The sequence below is a fragment of the Asterias amurensis genome, chromosome 4, assembly GCF_032118995.1.
Source record: "Asterias amurensis chromosome 4, ASM3211899v1".
Lineage (NCBI taxonomy): Eukaryota > Metazoa > Echinodermata > Asteroidea > Forcipulatida > Asteriidae > Asterias > Asterias amurensis.
Window position 1 is genome coordinate 22,378,455 of NC_092651.1, and position 23,206 is coordinate 22,401,660.

The 23,206-nt window shown below is 36.5% G+C and overlaps 2 protein-coding genes across 2 annotated transcripts in view; one reads left to right on the forward strand and one right to left on the reverse strand.

Annotated features, from left to right (window-relative positions):
- LOC139935685 (uncharacterized) overlaps nucleotides 1–3,666 on the forward strand; it is a 32,574-nt gene extending 28,908 nt beyond the window's left edge. Inside the window, exons 22-24 of the mRNA XM_071930214.1 lie at nucleotides 310–402; nucleotides 706–864; nucleotides 1,337–3,666. Coding sequence (XP_071786315.1) covers nucleotides 310–402; nucleotides 706–864; nucleotides 1,337–1,480 — 396 coding nt within the window. The 3' untranslated portion in view covers nucleotides 1,481–3,666. The remainder of the gene's footprint in view (nucleotides 1–309; nucleotides 403–705; nucleotides 865–1,336) is intronic.
- A 125-nt stretch (nucleotides 3,667–3,791) lies between these two features.
- On the reverse strand, nucleotides 3,792–21,617 carry LOC139935688 (sodium- and chloride-dependent glycine transporter 1-like). Its single transcript, XM_071930219.1, has 15 exons — nucleotides 21,032–21,617; nucleotides 19,839–19,926; nucleotides 17,917–18,151; nucleotides 17,183–17,314; nucleotides 15,873–16,107; nucleotides 14,993–15,125; nucleotides 13,790–13,924; nucleotides 13,077–13,180; nucleotides 12,153–12,277; nucleotides 11,372–11,484; nucleotides 10,324–10,470; nucleotides 8,754–8,853; nucleotides 8,005–8,105; nucleotides 7,022–7,195; nucleotides 3,792–6,011 (listed from the first exon to the last, which is right to left on the reverse strand). The coding sequence occupies exons 2-15, from the start codon at nucleotides 19,908–19,910 to the stop codon at nucleotides 5,781–5,783; spliced, it is 2,037 nt and encodes a 678-aa protein (XP_071786320.1). The 5' UTR covers nucleotides 19,911–19,926; nucleotides 21,032–21,617; the 3' UTR covers nucleotides 3,792–5,780.
- Between the last annotated feature and the right edge of the window lie 1,589 nt (nucleotides 21,618–23,206).

Sequence of the window (23,206 nt, forward strand, 5' to 3'; positions counted from 1 at the left end):
TTCGTGGCTAAACTCTTAAGCACGAAGAAATCTCACTTTTTCTGGTGGAACTGAGTGAATGTTGGGCGCACTCTTTTGATTTTACTGAACTTTTAGTAATCGTTTCTCAGATTCAATATTTTGAGGTGAATAATTCCAAACCAAATTACTTCGAAGAGAATCCTTTCTCAAAATAGTTTATACTATCAACAGCTGCAGTGCTTCTCACCAAGTAAGTTTTTTCCATATAGTTTTGGAGCATTTATTTATGTTCCAATCAATGTATATATGTCTTTTGTTCATTTTTTTGTGTTTTTTTACACTTTCTAGGGAGTTCTCAACGGTATTGGTGCCGTTCTGAAAGGAATGGTCGCAAGGGGCAAAGGTCATATTGTCAATACAACATCAGATGCCGGTCGAGCTGTAAGTAATGACGTTAATAGTTCTTCTTCACTTTTCATTCATGAGTGTTTTACATGGTTGACCTGTAACATCATGTTTAAGAAGAGTGACGCAGCATTGACTTCCTGCAGGCACGATTTGTCCACAGCCAAAATGAAGAAAACTCAAACTTAGATATCTTATACTCTGAACTAAGTGTCCAATGGCTTTAAGCACTATGTACTCGGCACATTACAGAGTTGTGTGAACAAAATCACAGACATGGTGGGATTCCCATAACGTTATTTTACTCAGTTAAAAATAAATTACCACTTTTTCTTTAAGGCCTTTCCAGGAATTGCCGTGTACAGTGGATCTAAATTCTTTGTAGAAGGTATGACGTCAGCTCTTAGAAAGGAGATCATTGGAACAGGCGTAAGAGTGACTAACGTACAACCGGGAGATGTGACGTCACATATTGGGGTCGTTGACGTTGATCCGGAGGTAAGGGAACGGAGGAAATTAAAAACGTAACAATTTTAAAGACACTTGACACTATTGGTCATTGTCAAAGACCAGTATTCTCACTTGGTGTATCCCAACATAATATGCATAAAATAACAACCAGTCATGTGAAAATGTGTCCGTCGGGGCTGTCTTCTACAAGCTTTGTTTTTGTTCTTCCAGTCTCATACCTTATTAAGTTCTGCTGTTTTATAAATAAAGCAAACTCCCCTCCTTCATTTGCCTTATATTTCATCTGTTTTGTATTGTTGTTTTTCTCTTAAAAAATAGAAGTAGGCCAAATGTTAAATATTCAGTTAATGGCCTGGCGATCTCGACCCTTGCAGAGTATTTCTCGAAGGCTACAGGGCAACACAACATACGCGCCATATGTTGTATAATGGATTTAATAATTTGCGAATTTAAAATTAACAATACAAATCTGTCTTCTATCTGTTCATCTTTCTTTTAGGCGACGAAGAAATATAAGAACCCGGAAGCAGAGAAGTATCTCTCTCCAGACGACATTGGGAGAGCAGTGGTCTACGCTGTAACTCAACCTATTGGTGTATCAGTCAATGAGATTCTAATTCAACCAACGGACTATCCGATATAAATCTAACAAACATTCTACATGAATCAAGGTTGTTCGATTCCCACCTGAGTAATATGCCTATCTGTGATTGGGTTCACAGAACTCAGGGAAAGTACTGAGTATACAGTGCCAACTAACATCGGTGAAAGGTAAAACTAAAATTAATTATAATTCTACATGAGTCATGTCTCATTTGAATTGTTTACTTGTGGGAATCTTGTATTATGATTTTTTACATATTTTAAACCCAGAACTCCCTTGAACTCGGTCAGCTTCTTATTCAGTCCATTTGGCCATAGTTTCTATAGTGTTTCTTTTACGGTTATGACTTATGCATGTACTAACAATTCCAAAAAAACATCCGATCCCAAAACCCTTCAAATTCCAACAGCATAGTGGATTGAGGACTGTCCATATAAACTTATTATGATTTTGTGAACAAAAAACTGCCGTTAGACTCGGCCAGTCTCTTATTCAGTCCATCTGGACCTGGTTTTTACAGTAGTTTTATTTTACGATATTGACTTGTGAAGGTATTAACTCCAATTTCACAACCCTTTAAAGTCCAACAGCGTCACGATGGATTGAGAACTGTACTAGTAACTAGTTCACTGACGATGGTTTACATGGGGTTAAGTGTATACCACCAGAGTCAGTGTACAACAGTTTGGTTGTTGAATTATTCTGAATGGTGTTGGACTGGGGACTGCACTAGTAAACTGATCATGCTTTACATGGGATCAGGCATACCACCATAATCGGAGTCCTTCAATTTGGGTGTTAAATAATCATGAATGGTAATGGACTGGGTCTGTTCCAGTAAACTGATAATGCTTTACATGGGATCAGGCATGCCACCATAGTCCAAAAGTTTAGGTATTCAGTGGCCATTATATTATGCTAGGTTTATTTTAAGTGAGGGGAGGACAAATGCGAGCAACTTAAGATTAGAAACAGCTTTAACTCAAATAACAGCCACTGTCGGCACTCACTGACAAAAATTATATTCTTCCCATTCTCTTCAACATTTTGTCCACACCGCCAGCTCATACGCGATGATATCGATATCCTAAGCTGGACAATGCCACACATCTTAGAGGGGTGTGCCGATGAACAAAATCAGTAATTCGGAGGAGGGGAGGGAGATGCAGGGAAAAAACTCAAGCATCATTTTTTTTAAAGTCGGTATCCCGTCATTTGCAATGGTAGAGGTTTACCAAATGATATGTCAACACAGAAAGAATAATTCGCAATTGGAATACACAATCTGAGAATTCTTTTTAGACATAACAGTAACGTTTCTCAGATTCAAATGTTGGGGGATAAAAACTTATGTATTTTTCCATAACCACATTACTTTGAAATGAATCCCAAAATGCATTATACTATGGAAAGTCATTGTACTTCTAACTAGGTAAGTTTGTATTGCCATTAATTTTAAAGACACTGGGGTCGATTTCACAAAGAGTTAGGACTAGTCCTAACTTAGGACTAGTCCTAGGAGATATACAAATTGCATGGATGGTCCTAAGTTAGGACAAGTAACTGGTCCTAACTCGAGATAAGACTAGTCCTAACTCTTTGTGAAATCCACCCCTGGACACTATTGGTAATTGTCAAAGACCAGTCTTCTCACTTGGTGTATCTCAACATAATACGCATACAATAACAAACCTGTGAAAATTTGAGTTTGATTGGTCGTCTGAGAGGATGAGTTGCGAGATAACTATGCAAGAAAAAAACACCTTTGTCACACGAAGTTGTGTGCTTTCAGATGCTTGATTTCGAGACCTCAAATTCTAAACTTGAGGTCTCGAAATCAAATACGTGGAAACTTACTTCTTTCTCAAAAACTACGTCACTTCAGAGGGAGCCGTTTCTCACAATGTTTTGTACTATCAACCTCTCCCCATTACTCGTTATCAAGTGAGATTTTATGGTAATAATTATTTTGAGTAATTACCAATATAATTAAACGTACACATTCCTTTTAACGCACACTTAATGAGACAATTTGGATAATGGTTGCGCCATTAACACTTTCCTCTGATTTATTGCAATATTAAGCTTTGGTTAATTTCGATATTCCAAGTTTCCTCTATATTTGCCAGCTGAATTCTGTGTATTGTTTGTAAACATTAACATATATTCATACAAACTTGAAAAGTTGTTTAAGACATTAAAGTGTAGTCAACTCAAACAAGTAACATATAGTCTTTGAAGTCTGTTTTTCTGCAGTTACTAATTGAGCTTATGAAGAGGTATTGGGTAATTAATCAGCCGGATCTGAAACGTTCAATCAATCAATCAATCAGCAGCACACTGAAATAAATTCCTTTCCTTTTATCTGAAAACTATTCATTGTTTTTTTTTTTCGTGCGTGACTCCTCTTTGTGAATATTTAATTATCCCAAAGGGCTTCTGACTGGACTAGCTACGATCCGGTCTCGTTTGTAACATTTCGGGGAAGACTATTAAATGATCTATCCATTGGGGACTGTTACCGCCATTCATAACGGGAAAATTTTCCGAGGTTTTGGGACTTGTTTTCTTTCTTTTTTGAAGTCGTCTTTTACGAGTTGCACCGATTTTTTCATATATAACGACATATATCCTCTTCATTTCAATTTACTAGTACATTATTTTGGTTGAGACTTTTCACAAAAGGCCGGAACTTATTAAATATTCACACAGAGGTCACGCATGGAATACCACGCAAAAGACTTCTGATAAAACCTCAAATTTAGGCTTATTAACGTATGGGGTGCGATTGATTGTTATAGCCGAAAAGTTACAACTGCCAGGTTTCGATTTTGGTAATTGTCAAAGACTAGTCTTCTCACTCGGTGTATCTCAACGTATGCACAAAATAACAAGCCTGTGAAAATTTGGGCTAAAGTGCTCATCGATTTTGCAAGAGAATAATGAAAGAAAAACACCCTTGTTGCACTACTATATGTGTGCATTCAGATGCACAGTAAAAGGCTTTATAGCTGAAGTTTTTCATTATTTCAATGAGAAATTATCTCTTTCTCAAAAACTACCTTACTCCAGAGGGAGCCGTTTCTCAAAATGTTTCATAATATCAACAGGTATCTATTGCTCGTTATGTTGAGTACCAATAAATGTGTTCAATATGCACGCACCATACAATAAAACAAAACCACACTCAAATATAAAAATGTAAAATATTTAATTAAGAAAACAAACTAAACTTGAAATTACTTTCAAATTTAATAAAATTACATTTATAAAAAACAACAGTTAAATACAATTGTAAAATATTTAATTGAGCAAACAAACTGATCTTGAAATTATCTCTAATTGAATAAGAGTACATTCATAAGTGTAAAATACAATTAAAAATAGTATCAAAAATATATTTTTATAGGTTTTAAATACAGTCATTATGCCTATGTTTTGAGCCAGGATTCTTTACAAAAGAACACAGAAAAACACAGTCCACAAAAGTCTCGAGTTTATACATTATTTAGAGGAATACACTTTGTCCAGTAAGCAGTTTCTATAGAGGTACATCAGCAGCAATAATTTATTAAAATCTTTAAAAAAAGAAAAATGTTGTTTGCGTTGGTGACCGATATCATGTGCGTATAACAAAATTGCCGTTTTTCTACGAGATATACAGCATAATGTTTGATATTTTACAAACATGACAGTCATGCAGTTTTAATGCAGTTTGCCACAAACGAGGCTCAATGACCGCTCTTTGAACATGTATAAAGGGAATGGGATACAGTAAGAAAACAATTGAGACAAAAGTAATTCAGGGGAGTTAACTCCCCTGAACTATTTTAACTCGAGTTGAAGGTAGGAATTGATATTCCTCTTAAAACAGCCTAGATGGTAGGATGGGGAGGGAAACATATGAGGCAAGGAGTTCCAAAGAGATGCAGTACGTGGTATACAACTTAGAAAGGCTCTTTGTTCTACAAGTTACAGCTCAGCAATGAAAGAGTGTTTGATGTGAACAAGCAGAATAGCCTGGTACTATAACCAAGAATATTATACCAAATTTATAATGATGAAACCCCCCCCCAAAAAAAAAGAGAAAAAAAAGAACGAAAATATAATTGGCAAAACAAAATCATTGACCGTCACAGTTCCTAACCCTTACCATGATTATTATACCAATATTAAAAAGAAAAACAACCAACAAACCAAAACCTAAAACATACTGTTTCAAAAAATAATCCTATATTTGGCAAAAAAAAAACCATTGACAGTCACACTTCATATCCCCTACCAAGATGATTATTCAAATATAAGCTCTAAATTTATACTGTTAAAAAAATAAAACACTTTAAATTGACGTTTCGTGGTATACAAATCCGTCTTGTATATTTGGGAAGGTATAAGCGTAGGACGGTGGGGGCTTGTGAGGTGTGAATGTACTTGGTGAGAAGTTACCTGGTACCTGGTGCACGACTCCTGATTGATTACTTTCACCTAGGGGTGGGTAACCAGCTAACTTACGATGTCTATTTGCAGCGGGTCCCCATTCGGGACTTGGTCGAGCTGAAAACTTCACACGCTGTTGAGAGTAAACATATTAATTAACATTATTGTAAAAAAAAAAAAAATACCAAAATCATGAGTCGGTTAGTGTCAGTATTTTAATTGAAAATAACTGATTTCGAAAATAAAAAATTACTGCTCTTGAAACTAGAAATTACTTTGCGTCTGAAAATAACCCTTTTGAAAAATGGTTAAAACTGCTGCTTATGAAAAAAAAAAAATAATAAAAAAAAAATAATTGAAAATATGATAACTGCTTTCGAAAATAACCCCTTTGAAAATAGCCAAAACTGTTTTTGAAAAATAAAATTAACTGCTTTTGGAAAGAAAAAAAACAGCTGCTTTTGAAAAAAAAAATCTTATTTCGAAATAAAAAATAACTGCTTTGAAAATGAAAACATTTTCTTCTGTAATTACACCTTTTGAAAATGAACAAAACTGTTTTTGGAAATAAAATACATGGGTTACTGCTTTTGAACATAAAAAATGTGATGTGAAAATAACAATTACTACTTTTGAATATAAAATTACTGCTTTTGAAAATGAAATAGAAATTTCACCAATGGGCTTGTCACAAAATTCAAATTATTATACTAACGTGAACAGACCAGAAACAACACCTTTTAGGACTTCAAGACCTCTAATTATAACACTAGAATTTGTGTTAAGGGCTTTGATGTCCACAGATTTATATTAAACTTACATCGTTTGAAGATAATGATAGTAGAAAGCGTACCTTAAAATATTAGTTGCTGAGGTGTTGTAGTTTTTGAGAAATGAGTAAAACAATGTCATGAAAATACACTTTTACATGTTAAAATAAATTTCGTCTGATGATCACTGAGACGAAAACTATTTTCATGACATACTCATTTCTCAAAAAATACAGCACCTCATCTGCAAGTAATATTTGCAGGGAAGCTTTCTACTATCATTGTCTTCAAACTGTGTAAAGTTTAGTGTAAATCTTTGAAAATTGTGTTTTTTGGCCTACAAATAGTACCTTTAATGAACTTCAAAACTTACCTCCCATAAAGTATCCCCTTCCGCTTTGGTGATGACGAAAAAGATAGCGTAGGCTGGTACCGCTAGAACTGCGAATAGAACCATCAACCAACCTAACGCTTCACCTAAACCAGTGTATGTATACTCATTATACTCTAGCTTGGTGTATGTTATGCAAAAGAAGATGAAGATAAACTGCAGAAAAAGAAGAATCAGAAATATTTCTTAACTTGTTAGATGCTTTCTAAATACACACAAGGCAAGAAACGTCTTATCATAATATTAAAGCATACTTGTTTCTTCCTGTTTAGTGCCCCAAGAAAAGTGACAGAACATTGAGTTCATAGACAGTTTGCTGTTTTGTTTACCAGTTAGCAAGTTGCATATATAATTGTGATATACGCATGGTCATATCATCCTCTTGGCTTGATAACTCGGGTTAATGCGGAGAGAGAAATACCATGATTCAAAACTTTACACAATCTTAAAGGTAGGTTCATAGATTGGTAAATATTCAAGAAAGTAATGGATATAAACACTTTCTTGGCGGGAAGCACTGCAGCTATGTTCGTATCATTCTTGATGACAGAGGCTAAGCCGGAGCCAGAGTAGTAGTGTATGTTTGGAAAAGGTTAAAAGGCGTACGCAACTTAGGGAGATTGTTTTCCCAACTCTTGCTTTTACCACCTGTGTTTTTGCCTTTAATCAGCAATACGTAGATAAAAACCAATCTATGATGATCATACCTCTAGATCTGAACTCACATAAAATCGCATAGTAAAATATTTGAATATGGACATGAACGCAATATTATCAAGTGGAGTGTGTATCGAATAGGATGGGGTTGACACCACTATCAGTTACGGCTCTGACTTAGGACCCGTAGCCGTAGCCAAAATGAAGACCGACCATGACTTTTTTTCTTCAAAATGGCGGGTGTGGACGTAGCTAGAGTCAGTGTCATGGAAGTCTTAAGTCTATTTTGGATCGGTCTCGAAACTCACCAGCAGTACAAGAGGCGAAAGGAAGGAAAGACAAATCTTCCAATAGATCCCCATTCCAGACGGGACCATCACTTCCATGTCATCAATGAACCTGTTTATACCTGAGGTATCAAATAACAATCAAAACAATCAACACAAAAATCAAAACAATACCTGTATTTGGACAAGATATTTTCATGGAGAAAGACATATTTTCACTCTATAACATCGTATAGATTTAAAACTGTTGTACTTCAACAGTAGCCTCAAATGGAGACATTGGGCACATATTAGACTTTATTAGAGTTTGACTCAAGGGTTAGTATGATTGCGAGACGAATCGGTTGTTTTGACTTGCAGGGTACATGAAGGTGCTTTTTCTCGGACTTAAAGTTTTGCAATTAATATTTTCTGCGAAGAGATTCCTTTGACAAAAATTGAAAACTTATAGACCGCAATGAATCTTTCTGAGAATGACATTCAGTTGTTTTAGGTCTAAAGACCGTCTCCGCCTCGGACCCTTAAGGCTCTCCAGAGGGAAGGTCTTGGCCTAATTTCACAGAGCTATATACTTAACCCCAAAATATTGCCTAATACATTTCTGCTAAACAGAAATGAGTGGGATACCAGTCGTCACAATTTTTACATATGACATGGTATTTTTGTACTGCTTTTTTGCACTGCTTATCTAACAGTTCATCAAACAATAATGTTAAAAATGACATGATATTTCTATGGAGCTATGATGATGTAATATTTAAGATGCTAACCATAAACGTAGGAGATTGCTAAGCACTCTGTTAGTGCGACAAGTAGGAGGGAGAACCCCGCAGAGTAATTATCCATCAACGTCAAGATGTAGATACCACCCTAAGTAGAGAAATAGTAAGAGTATTTCATCAACACATAATGAAACAAAATATTCATCATAACGTAGGCCTACATTGATAAATCAACTTATTAAAAACTTATCATCCTTAACTTATAACAGTTAAACTGTATACTTATACACATTAATAAATCAACTTATTAAAAACTTATCATCCTTAACTTATAACAGTTAAACTGTATACATATACACATTAATAAATCAACTTATTAAAAACTTATCATCCTTAACTTATAACAGTTAAACTGTATACATATTAAACAAATCTTAATATTAACTTAAAAGCAATATAGAAATACAACAAATAACAATAAAATACATTTAAATTTGAGTCTCATAAGAAAACACCCATAAAAACCTGAACGCCTCACAATAAAAACTATTAAACTTAAGACAAAGTTACTTGAAATGTACAGAAAGCAACCATGTGGAAGTATATCAAGCTAATGAATGAAGTAACAAGTAGGCCTACTTGAAGAGGTAAGACAAAACAACTACATAGCATTGAAACCAAAGCATTGAAAAGGAACACATCATTGTAAAAATTGCAATAATGCAAACTGCAACAAAGCAGAACAATTCCTAATAAAAATAATTGCTCAAATACCTGCAAATCAAACAAAATAGAGAAATAATACAGCTGTATAGAATACTTGGAAAAAATATATCAATGGTATCAAATAATAAAACCAAGAGTTCAATTACAGAAATCACCGTTCAAAGAAAACATGACTGGGGCTATACAACACCAATGTTTAAACAATAATATAGCAACTTATAAACACACTTGTGTTAACGATGATAATAACATATAGGCATATTATAAGATAGCCATATAACATATGACATTATTTTCAACGGGCCTCCATTTGTAAGCTAACACCTCCACTACACACATGGAAAAGGGAATATAAATCACTGTTCATAAAAAACACATAGTGGGATAGTTATACGAAACACTATCTAACAAATAGAAAACAGCTGTGTCAGTTGCCAGTGTGATAATCACAATATTAATGAAGCTGCAACTTAAATGCGTAGAATTGAACTAATGACAATTGGGTTACACTTGGTTAGATACAGTCAGTCCTCGTTATAAAGGCACTGTTAAAAAGAAGTTCAGTGTACATTCTGAAGTCCCGAATCTCATTTCTGCTCTGTTTTTTTTCTTTCGCTGTCCTCTTATAACAATATTCTATGTTATACTGAGGCAATTTGTCATGTCGAAGTGTTCTTGTTATAACGAGAGTGGACTGTATACAGAAAAATATAGTCACAGGATCTCGTGATATTATTATGGAAACTACAATAAAAGTGGATGAACTATGAATAGTTGAATAACTATCTACTCAAGAGGACTCGTTGCTGGTGAACGCAAAATAAGAGCACAAGATTCAGAATAGTCGTTCTACACTTAAAAGGATATCATGGAAATAATATCTCATACTCACATTTGTAGTCATGGGTAGACCCAGAAGAAAGAACGAGAAACACACGAGGAAAGTCACCAATGCTTTGCGTTTACGGATGTTCTTAAAATATTCAAAGTCGCTCAGTTCATCAATTAGTGCCGTGATAAGGGTTTCCATGGTGACAAACTAAATTGATATAAGAAATTTACTTAGTTATTTCGAAAGTTTTTTAATGGAATATTTTTGGAAGGAAGCGAGTCAAACGTCCTTGTTGGTTTCATTAAAACAGTCAACACCTATTTTATGTTTATGTTTAAACTCTCAAAGAGTTATGAAAATGTACAGCATAGTATAGTCAATGAGCCTGTCTTAGGTTGGACTCCTACAATGCATTGGCATCCAACCAGGAAACAAAACTGCAGTTCTTGGTTATGAAGAATTATATTAATGGTTTATTTAAAGAAAGTAAAACCATCTGCGTGGTTTTGGCGTTGTCTGAACCGACTCTACAGTGAGATCTATTCCTAAACCCACTCTTTTGCTGATTGACCGTTTAAACCAGTCAAAAACCATCCCTCCAAACTTGCCGTTTTCTTTCAATCAAAAGGTATACATCCGTGAAATTTGAGCGAAATTTGAAAACATGAATCTTCATGAAGTGTCGTGCGTTTTTCAGAACATTTTAGTTCACATTGACAGTCTCAGTCTCTGATAATTAATAAAGCGTTTATGTTGTTTTATGTATGGAAATAAATGTTGCAAAAATCAGACGTTTCGACCCTAACAGAGTCTTTCTCAAAGGTTTAATGACAGCCCTCGAGATAGACCCAGCTAGGGTCGAAACAGCTGGTCATTAACTTTGTAAAATACATTTTTACCGTAGATCATTTTGGTTGGTAAAATGTGTTTTGCAACAGCTAATTATATTTTTTATGAAATAATTGTTGATTGATTGTTTGATCGATTGATTAATTATTTACTTTGAAGTGAATGAGAGAAAATAGCCCTCATTGAACAAGCAAAGCTTATGGTTGGCTTAAGCACGAGACTTTACTGTGTCCTATATAACAAAAGAAGAAGTATTTACCTCACTGTCAAGGCCAAGGGTGAACAGCATGAAGAAGAACAAGATGGACCATAAAGGAGCGACGGGCATTCTTGCTAAGGCCTCCGGGTAAGCAACGAAAGCAAGACCTGGACCTGTAAATCGATTAATAAAAAAAAATAAGAAACAGTCATCAAAATATTAACCCATTGTGAGCTTATTGAGGTCAGATGTTAGCAAAATATTTGTAGTTATTTTTCGTTTCCCAGAAAACCCCCCAGCTCTAAAACACAAATAGCATCGTGTAATTTGGAATCAACTATTGAGTCAAACTGACTCAGGTGACATGTCGCACGTCTTATGTGACTGACATGACACAATGTGCCATTTTAAATGGTCTTTTTGCCGTATTTTTTTTCTTTTTTTCTTTCATATTTCTTAATGATGTAAACATAAAATTCAATTCAGCCTTATTTTAAAGGCTGTGAAGCTTATTTATGAAAAGAAAACCAAACAATTATACTATTAATAATACATAAGGCTGATGTGTAACCTGCTCCAGACATTCATGGTCCCATAGTTTGAGGTACCTTATTAATAGTTGCATGATAGTTATCTTTCTTAGCCAGAAATCAGTAATAATAATTTCAGCTTTTAATTTAGCTCTATACCAGCATCTGTGAAGCACCGCCCTTGTATTTAATCAAATCTTAATCTGCCATTTAATTGACTCTAAGCCAGACTCCCTGTATTTTACTGAAATACAATTACCAAAAGATGACCACCATAATTAAATCAAATTGTTTGCATAAATTTATCAAACCTGTATCAGCAACCCTTTCGATAGACAGTCCTGAATCGTAAGCCATGAAACCAATAACAGAGAAGATGACGAATCCGGCAAACACGCTGGTGCAACAGTTGGTGAACGCAATGATCATACCATCCCTGAAAATAATTATGAAAACAGTTGGGAAACTTTTAGAACGAAAGGGTACAGATTTTTTTGGCTTGAGGTTTACATTGTCTTGCTCCTAAAAGATGGCTATTGTGCTCGACTTCACAAAGATAACTTTTACTGGAATCAAACTAAATTGCCAGCAAAGTGTGATGTCACAAAACATAAAAATGGCGCTTTCTAAATGTAAAAGAGAGAAAAACACCACTCTTTACATTTCGAGTTGTCCCTCGTATGGTTCTTTAAAACGGTGGTAGTTATTTCACTCTTTTAGAGCGGTTTCACTCCAGGACAGAGTGAGAAATCACGCAAAAATGTGCAAACTTCAATCTGAAAGAGTGGAAGACCACTCGAAAAGGAGTTGTCCCTCACATTGGCTCCTCAAAGACTGCTTTTTCACTCTGTTGCATTTAGAGACTGATATTCACAACTTATCTTAAAATTTATCAAAAAAGTTCTTTGGGAAACCAATCTCAGATCACCTGGTATCTAAAAACAAAACAATAATATTTTTTGAAACCTGGCATGGAGTGACTCGTTTGCGGTGACACCATGTAAAGCATGCCTCGTTTCACCACCGGCTCTTACCAGTAAAAATTCTGAGATGAACCATTACTTAACAACTCAAGACTAACTGTCAACCACTATTTTTCTCTCAGAAACAAGGCCCTTCTTATAACCACCACAAGGCAACTTGTACGACTATATACATGGTGTCTCTTAAAACTTCACTTGATAATTATTATTTTACAAAGTTAGAACACAAAGTCCATAATATACATAGCCTACCTTTTAAAGTTGTTATTGAACTTATTGTAGCTGGCCAGGGTATGAAGACCACCCCAAGCTGAACCGAGAGAGTAAAAGATCTGCACAGCAGCATCTTTCCAGACCTAAAGCAAAGAAAACAGAGACGCAGAGAGTGAGCTTTGCATAATGCCCAAAAGAAGTAAACATTATTTTCAATATTATTTGCACTGGACACTATTGTCAATTTCTCAAAATACTATTAATAGCAAAAATGCTGACTTGGTAACGAGCACTGGGGAGCTATTGATAGTATAAAACATTGTCAGAAACAGCTCCCTCTGAAGTTACGTACTAGTTGGACAAGAAGTAATTTCTTACTAAAATATTTGAAATTAATAAGAGACCCCTGTTGAGGTCACGATTTCAAGGCATCTGAAAGCACACAACCTTCGTTCCTTTCAACTTCGACGACCAATATTGAGTCCAAAATTTCACGTTTTTTTTATTTGACAACAAATTTGACTCAAGTTTTTTATTATTTGAATAAGAAACTACCCTTTTTCTAAAAAGTTACATTAATTCAAAGGGAGCCGTTTATCAAAATGTATTATACTATTAACAGCTCTCCATTGCTCGTTACAAAGTAAATTGTTTAGCCTCGAAATTATTTTGAGTAATAACCCATGGTGTCCACTGCCTTTAAAACTAATAGATTGACGAAGACAACGTATTGTTTACATCAAAATGCTTACCTTTGCGTCAAGGAGTCTGCTGAACTCAGGTCTGATGTAAAAGAGGACACCTTGTGCCGATCCTGGAAGTGTAGCTCCTCGTATGAGCAGGATGAAGAGGACAACATAAGGAAAGGTAGCGGTGAAATAAACCACCTGAGAGGAGAAGAAATGAAAGTAAATGTTCCAATAAATTAAGATGTTCAATTAAGGTGCGACCCTCTCAAATACTTAAAGAGTCGGATAAGGATACAGGCTACGGCAGTTTTTTTTCTTTGACACTCGGTGCATAGTGACCATTTGATTCCTGTAACAGACGAAGACAAAATATGTGTTGTCAGGTCTTCACTGGAAATCAGTATATTAATTAACTTATAAAACAAATAATCACAAAACAGTATTTATGTACAAACAACCCATCCAGGTAAGCGAGTCATGGCAGATGCCTTCGTAGCTCAACTAACTTCACACAGCTCCGTGTCAGAACCAATCGTTTCCAAAATAACCAAAATTCTTTATTTATTAATTTACCTCATGAATTGTGGATGGTTTGTACTGTTTCTCATGTTTCGTTCTGTATTCCATGTTTTTACAATTGTTGTTTGTTGGTAGTTTTATTGATTGTATAACACTTAATACATAATAATAATAATAAACAGCATTTATAAAGTGCATTACGAATCAAAGTTTCATCAATGCGCCTAACAGTTAAAAACTAAAAGGCAAAAAAAAAAAACCCAAAAAACCCACAAAACACAAGACCAATTAAAATATATGCTTATTACTACTAAATCGAAAAATAAACGACATAAAAAACGATTCAACAATGCAAACAAAAGTTGATACAAATTTAAAACATTAGAAACAACAGATCTAGATATAATGTATAGAGCTTAAACCCGTAAAATGGAAATATTAAAAATACAAGAAATTAATCCATCAAAATACATTGAACCATGAGCAGTCAGCAAATGTGTTTCGTGAATAAACAGATTCAAGAATGCACACAAAACTATATACAAATTTAAAACATTAGAAACAACAGACCCAGATAACAGCAAATGTGTTTCGTGAATAAAAAGATTCAACAATGCACACAAAACTAGATACAACTTTAAAACATTAGAAACAACAGACCCAGATATTGTCATTACTAGAGTTAATCTTGACACAATAATTTGAAGGTCCCAATTTTCAAATCCTACATCTTATATAGAGACCAACCTTTCCAGAAGACTGGACACCCCGCACGATGCACAGGAAGACAACAGTCCACGCGAAGAGGAGACACAGAGCAAGCTGCCAGCGTATGGGACCCAAGTCTTCCAAACCAGACGATCGACCAAGTACATGTCGACTGAAAATTCCACAAGAAAATAAGAAGTTATATAATCAGTAAGTGTGAACTGGGACCAAGGTCTTCCAGACCAGACGAACGACCAAGAACATGTCGACTGAAAATTCCACAAGAAAATAAGAAGTTATATAATCATTAAGTGAACTCACAGATCTTTACTGAACGTTTTAAGTCAGTCCTTCCAGAAGGAAACTTACTACTTGCGACTTTCATAAAAAAAAACCGGGAATCTAAATGTCTCCCCAAATCAACACAAATCAAATCAAATCAAGGCCAACACACTGACTTTCTTGGGATTTTGTCATTTTCAGGTAACTTTGACAGTCAACTTGGAGGCAACCAACTGCATGCTACAGGACCACTTTGGTAGCACATGAGTCATTTTCAAACAATGTATTACTATCCAAAACAAATAATAGGCCTATGTGAACATTCAAATGTGAACGTCTTTTTCTTATTGGAGATTGCCTAGAGCTGATTGCCTGTAAACTATCTTGTGTGATACAACCCTAAAGCTTTAAGTTTCATGTAGAACAAAACCAAAAATGTACTGGATGCTGTGCGGATTATGGACTTAATTTGAGAGGCCGACTACATTACAATTTGGCGCCAAATTGGTTCCCCTTTGTACAAAACGATCTGGCTTTAATCTGCAGATAAAAATGATGTTGTTTTGCACACTAGAGGACCCACTTTGACAGCAAATGTGTTTTATGAGTTTCTTTATTGGAGGAATTTGTGACTTACTCCCAGTACTCCAGTGACGGTCTGGTCGACGTGTTGAGATATTCTGTCAAAAAGGTCGAGTTAGTCCCATTTGCTTTTCTGACCACGCAGTTCACAGTGTTCCAAGCTTGACTGCAGTCACTCCACGGCAACTCGGACGTGAATGAAGCAAAGAAGTAGAACACCGTGTAAGTAATGACCACATTGTAGTAGATAGCAACCAAGGCGGACAGTATACACATGGCGTATCCCAAACCTATCAAAAAAGAAGAAGAGAGAAACGAAAAAAAAAAAATGAAGTCAACGGCCAACTCATCACAGCCTAGCCGGAAATGAAACTCACCGGGATCAGGTCCTGGTGACCGAGTCATCACAATTTGAGCCTTCGATCTATATCCAAAATTCACATACAACTCTCCAATGGTCCACGCACGAATACCCGATATGGCCATAGCGCATTCTTAGCTGCACCATCTTACTGGAACAAGCTCCTTCGTCCTCAATCAGCTCATTCAAGTCTCACTTAAAGACACATCTCATCAGACATTACTTAAGCGCTTGAAACGCCTGTGAAAAGTGCTATACAAATGTTATTTATTAATAGTATTAGTATTCTGCCTGTTTCCAGCTAAGGTGGTTCTTGAGGAAGAATATGCTTTTCAATTGCCTCTTTCCTCCTCGGAGTTGTTTGATGTGAAGCCAGAGTATTAATCATTTGTTATAATGGAGGAGAACCATGGACGTGCACCCGGGCAAGTCTTTAAAAAGACTAAGTACACGATTGATACAATCATCGAATCAAATTGATATGTTTTAATCTGAAAGCTCAGCGTGTTCCTATTGTTTTGATTCATTTAATGTTTTTGTTGCTGTGTGATTTTGATATGTTTAAAGACACTGTACACTATTGGTAATTGTCAAAGACTAGTCTTCACAGTTCGTGTATCTCAACATATGCATAAAATAGCCAACCTGTGAAAATTTGAGTTCAATCGGTCGTCAAAATTGCGAGATATTAATGGAAAAAAAACCCCACCCTTGTCGCACCATGGTCACACGAAGTTGTGTGCTTTCAGATGCTTGATTTCGAAACCTCAAATTCTCGAAATCAAAATAAATTCGTGGAAAACTACTTCTTTCTCGAAAACTACGTCACTTCAGAGGGAGTTGTTTCTCAAAATGTTTTATACTGTCAACCTCTCCCCAGTACTCGTCACCAAGAAAGGTTTTATGCTAACAATTTTTTTGAGTAATTACCAATAGTGTCCACTGCCTTTAAAGCCTGAACGATTAAATAAATAAATTAAGAAAGAAAGAAACATTCCACATACCTTTAAAGAGTGGCGACATGGACCAGACAGAAACGCAGCCTCGGCTGGCAAACTGTCCAAAACCCATCTCGATCACGAATATTGGCAGACCAGCAATAAGCAACATGATGACGTAGGGAATCAGGAAAGCACCTGGAGAGAGAGAGAGAGAGAGAGAGAGAGAGAGAGAGAGAGAGAGAGAGAGAGAGAGAGAGAGAGAGAGAGAGAGAGAGAGAGGGTAAACCAAACAGTGGGAACGGAAATATTTGCTAATATGGATTCGTGGAACAATACCTCAACATTTAAGATTGATGTAGAATTAATAATAATATTGCATTTGTAAAAACGAATAGGTTTATGGCACCAGTCTTCAAACATACCTAAAACTTTTGCAAAGTGAATACTAAGTCTATTGCTAGGAAATTGCTATTGCTATTGTGAAGGATGTGAATGTGTAACAATGAAGTTTGTTCTGGAAACAAATATATTTATCACATGAGTGAAATAGCAGCAGTATTTACTAAGATTATGTAAAAAAAAAAAACATCTGAAAGTAATAAGAAATCCCCACCTGAAGAATGTCTGGCATAAAAAGTTTATGTTTTTTTTTTGCTGTTATGTGTTTTAACTAGATTATCGTTCTGAAACGACGAAATGAACAGATAAGTATATCACATTGAATGAAAATTCAGCCCTTTTTTTATTTATAAGAATTCTTCAAAAAAACGAAAACGAAAATAATCACTAATTCTCACCTCCTCCGTTGCTGTAGCAGAGATAAGGGAAACGCCACACGTTCCCCAGCCCAACTGCGTACCCAATTGATGATAACATGAAGTCCATCTTATTACCCCAGTTGCCTCTAGGTTCTCCTTCTTCAACATCTTCATCATAGACTGCTTCGGCTAACTCCTGATTGGAGCTTGTAGTTGAAGATGATTTCATCAGTCCTCTTGGTAACTTGGGAAACTTTACCTTGTGGCCGTTGATCTGTTAGTAAAATAATTAGCAAGTATACATCGAAATAGAGTTTCCACTGCATTAGAGATTACTGATTAAAATGTGCCCCCAAAATGTAGACCTGGTCGTTACAAAAATAGTTGCATTCCATCCCTTTTCCAAGCACTCAACAATTAGCTCTTGATTTTTGTTCACTCATGGCTTGCCTTTTGTCGACAACCCTTCGCCTTGTTACTTTAAGGTGACTTGCTGTGCAATTTTTTGTTTTATCTAATTTGTTACTGGCACTAGCCAGTTTGTAGCTGCAAGGTTTAAATGTGTTTTAATAAACCAACAATAATTATAGATCGTGCAAGTCTATAATGGCACGTCTGCTCATAACGTTATAAATGGCAGTTCCACAGTTCGTAGCGATCAAACGGTTATTAAATGAAAAATACATATAAATAAAACAAAATCAACAAATGAACGTTTTACTTCGAAAATAATTGTCTCATTTTGCTTAACCCTACTTTGAAGACCACTCTGGATCAACAGCCTCATTTACTTGGATCTCCAAAATATGCAAAAGCTGTTGTAGGAAACCCCCAACAATTGAAACAATGCCCTTATATAGTTCTGAACAGTACGATTTGCTCATGTAATTGAGTCTGTACTTACACGAAAGAAGAAGAAGAAGAAGGAGAGAAGAACAGACGAGGAGATACTAGTGGTCAATACATCTAGTCTGTTGGTCTTTGGTTCGATGCTTACCCGAAGTGAGTATAAAATTATTCCAAGAAAACGTGGGTGTACCCGAAAAACCTCTTCCTGTATTTCGATTCAGATTACTTGTTCAACCTTCAGCTTAACTGAAGTGAGGCCGGCAGCACTATCGCCATGCCCTTTGTTTATTTCATAAGAACCAGTAGGCTCTAACCACTAGGCTATATCCAACTCTGAAAAGTATTGACTATTGTTTTATCTGTGTAAGGGTAAAATCAAATTATAAAGTCTTTATCCTCGATGCATGGAGCAATTCAACCAGTAGATTGTATTCTCTTTGCGTTGTGATCGTGATAGTTTTCGTTATCGCTGCAGCGTGACTCCGCCTTTAGTGGGGAGGTCCTTCCCGGTCACACAGGCCTCGATAACGAGAACGAAAACCAGAACGATAAAAAAATGCACGCCCTCGATTGGTGGAATGAGCGTGGGCGTATTCTGCTTGGAGCATTTCAACCAATCGAGGGCGTGCACTTTTGTCGTTCTCGTTTTCATTCTCGTTAGCGGGGCCTGTGTGATCTGCAGCCGATTTCACGAAACGCTGGGATTAATCCTTTCAGGATTAACCAGTCCTAACTTAGGATGGGTTCAATGTGTCCAACGCCTTTGGTTACGGAACTTACCTCATCCTAAGTCCTAAGATTAAATCCTAAGTTAGAAAGAGTTTGGTGAAATCGACGGCAGGCTGTTATGCAGGGACCACGACGAAGCATAGCAGTGGAGGTACATTCCTTACGAGGTAAAACTGAAATCGCTTTGTCGTTATTACCTTTTCATCATCTGTATGTTTTACTATTGTTATGCGCATCTGGACATATTTGGTTATCAAAATTGCACATAACACATTATTATGAGTTGTTATCAAGACTTCCTTGTTAAAAAAAAATAAAAATAAAAATAAGAATATGGATGGAGAAACCTTTTAATTATAATGGAGTTTCAAGACTGTGCTTACCGTAAATGGCTTTTTAGTGTAGCCATTTCCTTTAACGTCACCGTTTGATTTGACGTCACCATTTTCCGCCATACTGCTGATTTAAGGTCTGGTTAAAAGGAATGAGTTATAATGTAAATTAATACACGAATTGTTGAAAGACGTGTCTAACCATGCATGACGAATTTCAAAACACGGAGGTATGCGACATTGACTGAGTTTTTGTATTCAAGACAATATGATACACTTAAATTCCAGTCAAGAGTTAAAGTCATTTCACGAATGGTCGGTCACTTCGTACCCAAGTAAATTCGTACCCAAGTCACTTTGCACACAGGTCACTTCGTACCCAAGTCACTTCGTACCCAAGTCACTTTATACTCAAGTCACTTAATACCCAAGTCACTTCGTACCCAAGTAAATTCGTACCCAAGTCACTTCGCACCCAAGTCACTTCGCACCCAAGTCACTTCGTAACGAAGTCACTTCGTACCCAGGTCACGTCGTACGCAGATCACTTCGTACCCAAGTCAATTCGTCCCGAGTCACCTCACATCCCAAGTCACTTCGTACCCAAGTCACTTCGTACTCAAGTCACTTTCTACCCAAGTCACTCCGTACCAAGTCACTTCGTACCCAAGTCACTTCGTACCCACGTCACTTCGTACCCAAGTCACTTCGTACCCAAGTCACTTCATACCCAAGTCACTTCGTACCCAAGTTACAGGTTCGAAACCCGTTTTTTGTCTTCGCTCAGCACGACAGTTAAATTTAAAAATGGTCACTTTGGAAAGTTCTTGCCTGTAGGGAATAATAAGTCAACATTTACAGACATTTTCTAGACGCGAATGCAGTAATCTACCTACTGAAACAGTACTAAAATTTGGGGAAAATACAGTTTCATGTATTACAATTTATAGAATACCCATTTTCATTCATCACATCGCCTGAAAACAGTCCCCAAAACGGCATCAAATGATTTCTCTTAACCCCAGTTTCGTCTTGTTTTGTTTGTTTAAAGGATTTGTTTCAAACAAGTTTCATGTACACTAATCATAAACATAACACTCTTCGTTTTTCATTGAATCATTGACCAGTTTCAAGTACGGGTACAAAATCAAGAAACCACAAAGCTGGACGAGTTGACTATTAGACATATGAAATACATAACAGCAAAGAATTACAAATACTGTATCATCATGACAAAAACTTACGGTTGAATTTGAATAACAAAACTCAATGGAGAACAGCTGATGTATAACCCTTCTACACTAGTACAGTGGCGTGCCGATCCACCCCACCAACCGAAATCAAAAAGTATATCTCCGGACCAATATCTATACTATGGAGGGATTTCCTCCATGGGTATATTAGACAAACTGAACAGGTTATGATAAGATTTAACTGTGTCCAATGCGGGTTATCAAACTCGAGGAAGGGGAAAAAGAACGTCCACGTCTGGGTTGCAGTCGGCTTCACGTTCATCCAGGCGTGGATGAATTCAACCCAGTTGTTATTACAGTGAATGCTTTAGGATCAATTACTGCACAACATGTACTGCCAGCCAGCAACAGTCCTGCCATGTCGACCCAACAAAAGACCTGAATACATTTTGTGGACAGATATTACCATTTCAATAGCACTTCAAATCCTCCTCTCCATAGAAAACTGAAATCGGGTAAACAGAGCTGTTGGGTGAATCATGGGTCAAGGCAGTATAAATAGGGTTGGAGTCGAGAACCCTCACAGGACTGAGTCCCGGGGAGATAGAGTCCGAAAGTCCCTTTCGACCGAGAGGGAGGGGAACCATCAACTATTTCGAGACCATAAAACCGGCGAGGCCTGGACAATGTTATATTCGAGGGAGAGATTGAGAGTTCTAACACTGCAATGCTGTCGACTTCAAAATAATGGACATTTACTGTCTAGACAAGTTCGACAACTGTATTATTTGCAGTACATGAGCAAAACATTCCAACCATAGAATAAATATAGGAATAAATTTTAAATAGATAGTAAACCGGCAGGTACAACCGTGTGTAAATCTCGAGTGTGTGAGTGCTTTGATCTGAAAGAAGCCGGTACTTGTGGTCTCGACGTTTCGCACAGTATACTCTGCTCGTCTTCATGAGAAGTTTCTTCCCATTTATCTACACCAGGCAAAGCTTCAAACAAAACTTACAGAATACATAATTTTAACCATATCTCATCCAGCAGATACATAATTTGGTTTTCAATACCCCACCCCGGCTTTGCCGTTTTGTTATACCCCAAGTACGGCGGGAATACTCGGAAGCTACCAGCATATCCCTGCCGTTGTTGACACGGATGGACACGGCAGCGATATCTGCTGGTAGCTTCGACGACTGTTCGTATTGTTTTGAACTGTGTAACTCTGGAAGGAACATCACACCCGTTTTGAGACAGCTTTATACATCTTCAAGTTACGTAACAATGGCTTTATTATTTAATAAACAGACGCAACAACATTATAATGGATACATACTATTGTTCAGTTCAGGAGTAATTGACAAAATTAGTTTCTTGACAAAACTATAGTTTCAAAACTTGACAAAACTAGTTTCATCCACAAAATTAGTTTCCGATTGAATACTAATACCATGCCCGAGTGACGTCATGAATGTTCCCGTTATTTCTACCTACATGTTTTAACACACCATTTTCCTCGTGTAAAGTACATAAGCACCCCCCTAAAATCCTGTAAAGAATTCCGGAGATTCCAATAACACAATGGAAACAAAACGGGGGGGGGGGGGGGGGGGAGCATGAGTCTATGGTGGCCCATAAACGCCAACTCATCATGTTTTTATGGCGTTGAATAGTAAAACAACACTAAAGGGAATGTACACGTTTGGTTATTACTCAAATATTAACTTAAAAATTGACTTGGTAACAAGCATTGGAGAGCTGTTGATAATATAAAGCATTGTGGGAAACGACTCCCTCTGAGGTAACGTAGTTTTTGAGAAAGGTAATTTCTCACTAAAATAATAAAAGACTTCTAGCTAGAAGTCTTGTATTCCTATCTAAAAGCACACACATTCGTCCAACAAGGGTGTTTTTTCTCTCATCATTTTCTCCCAACTCCGATGACCAATTGAGCTCATACTTACACAAGATTGTTATTTTATGCATATGTTGAGATACACCAAGTGCAAACACCGGTCTTTGACAACGACCAATAGTGTACTATACATTCCCTTTAACGTAAATACAACACTGGAATTTGATTGCAGATAATAAAACAGCGCTCATCACAAGAGTACGGCGATATATCGCAATACGACGGCGATATCGCGTTTTATTGTTGTTAAAACATGAGTTCTCTAGAAACTGACACATATGAGTCACCGTAGGACCCATCCTAC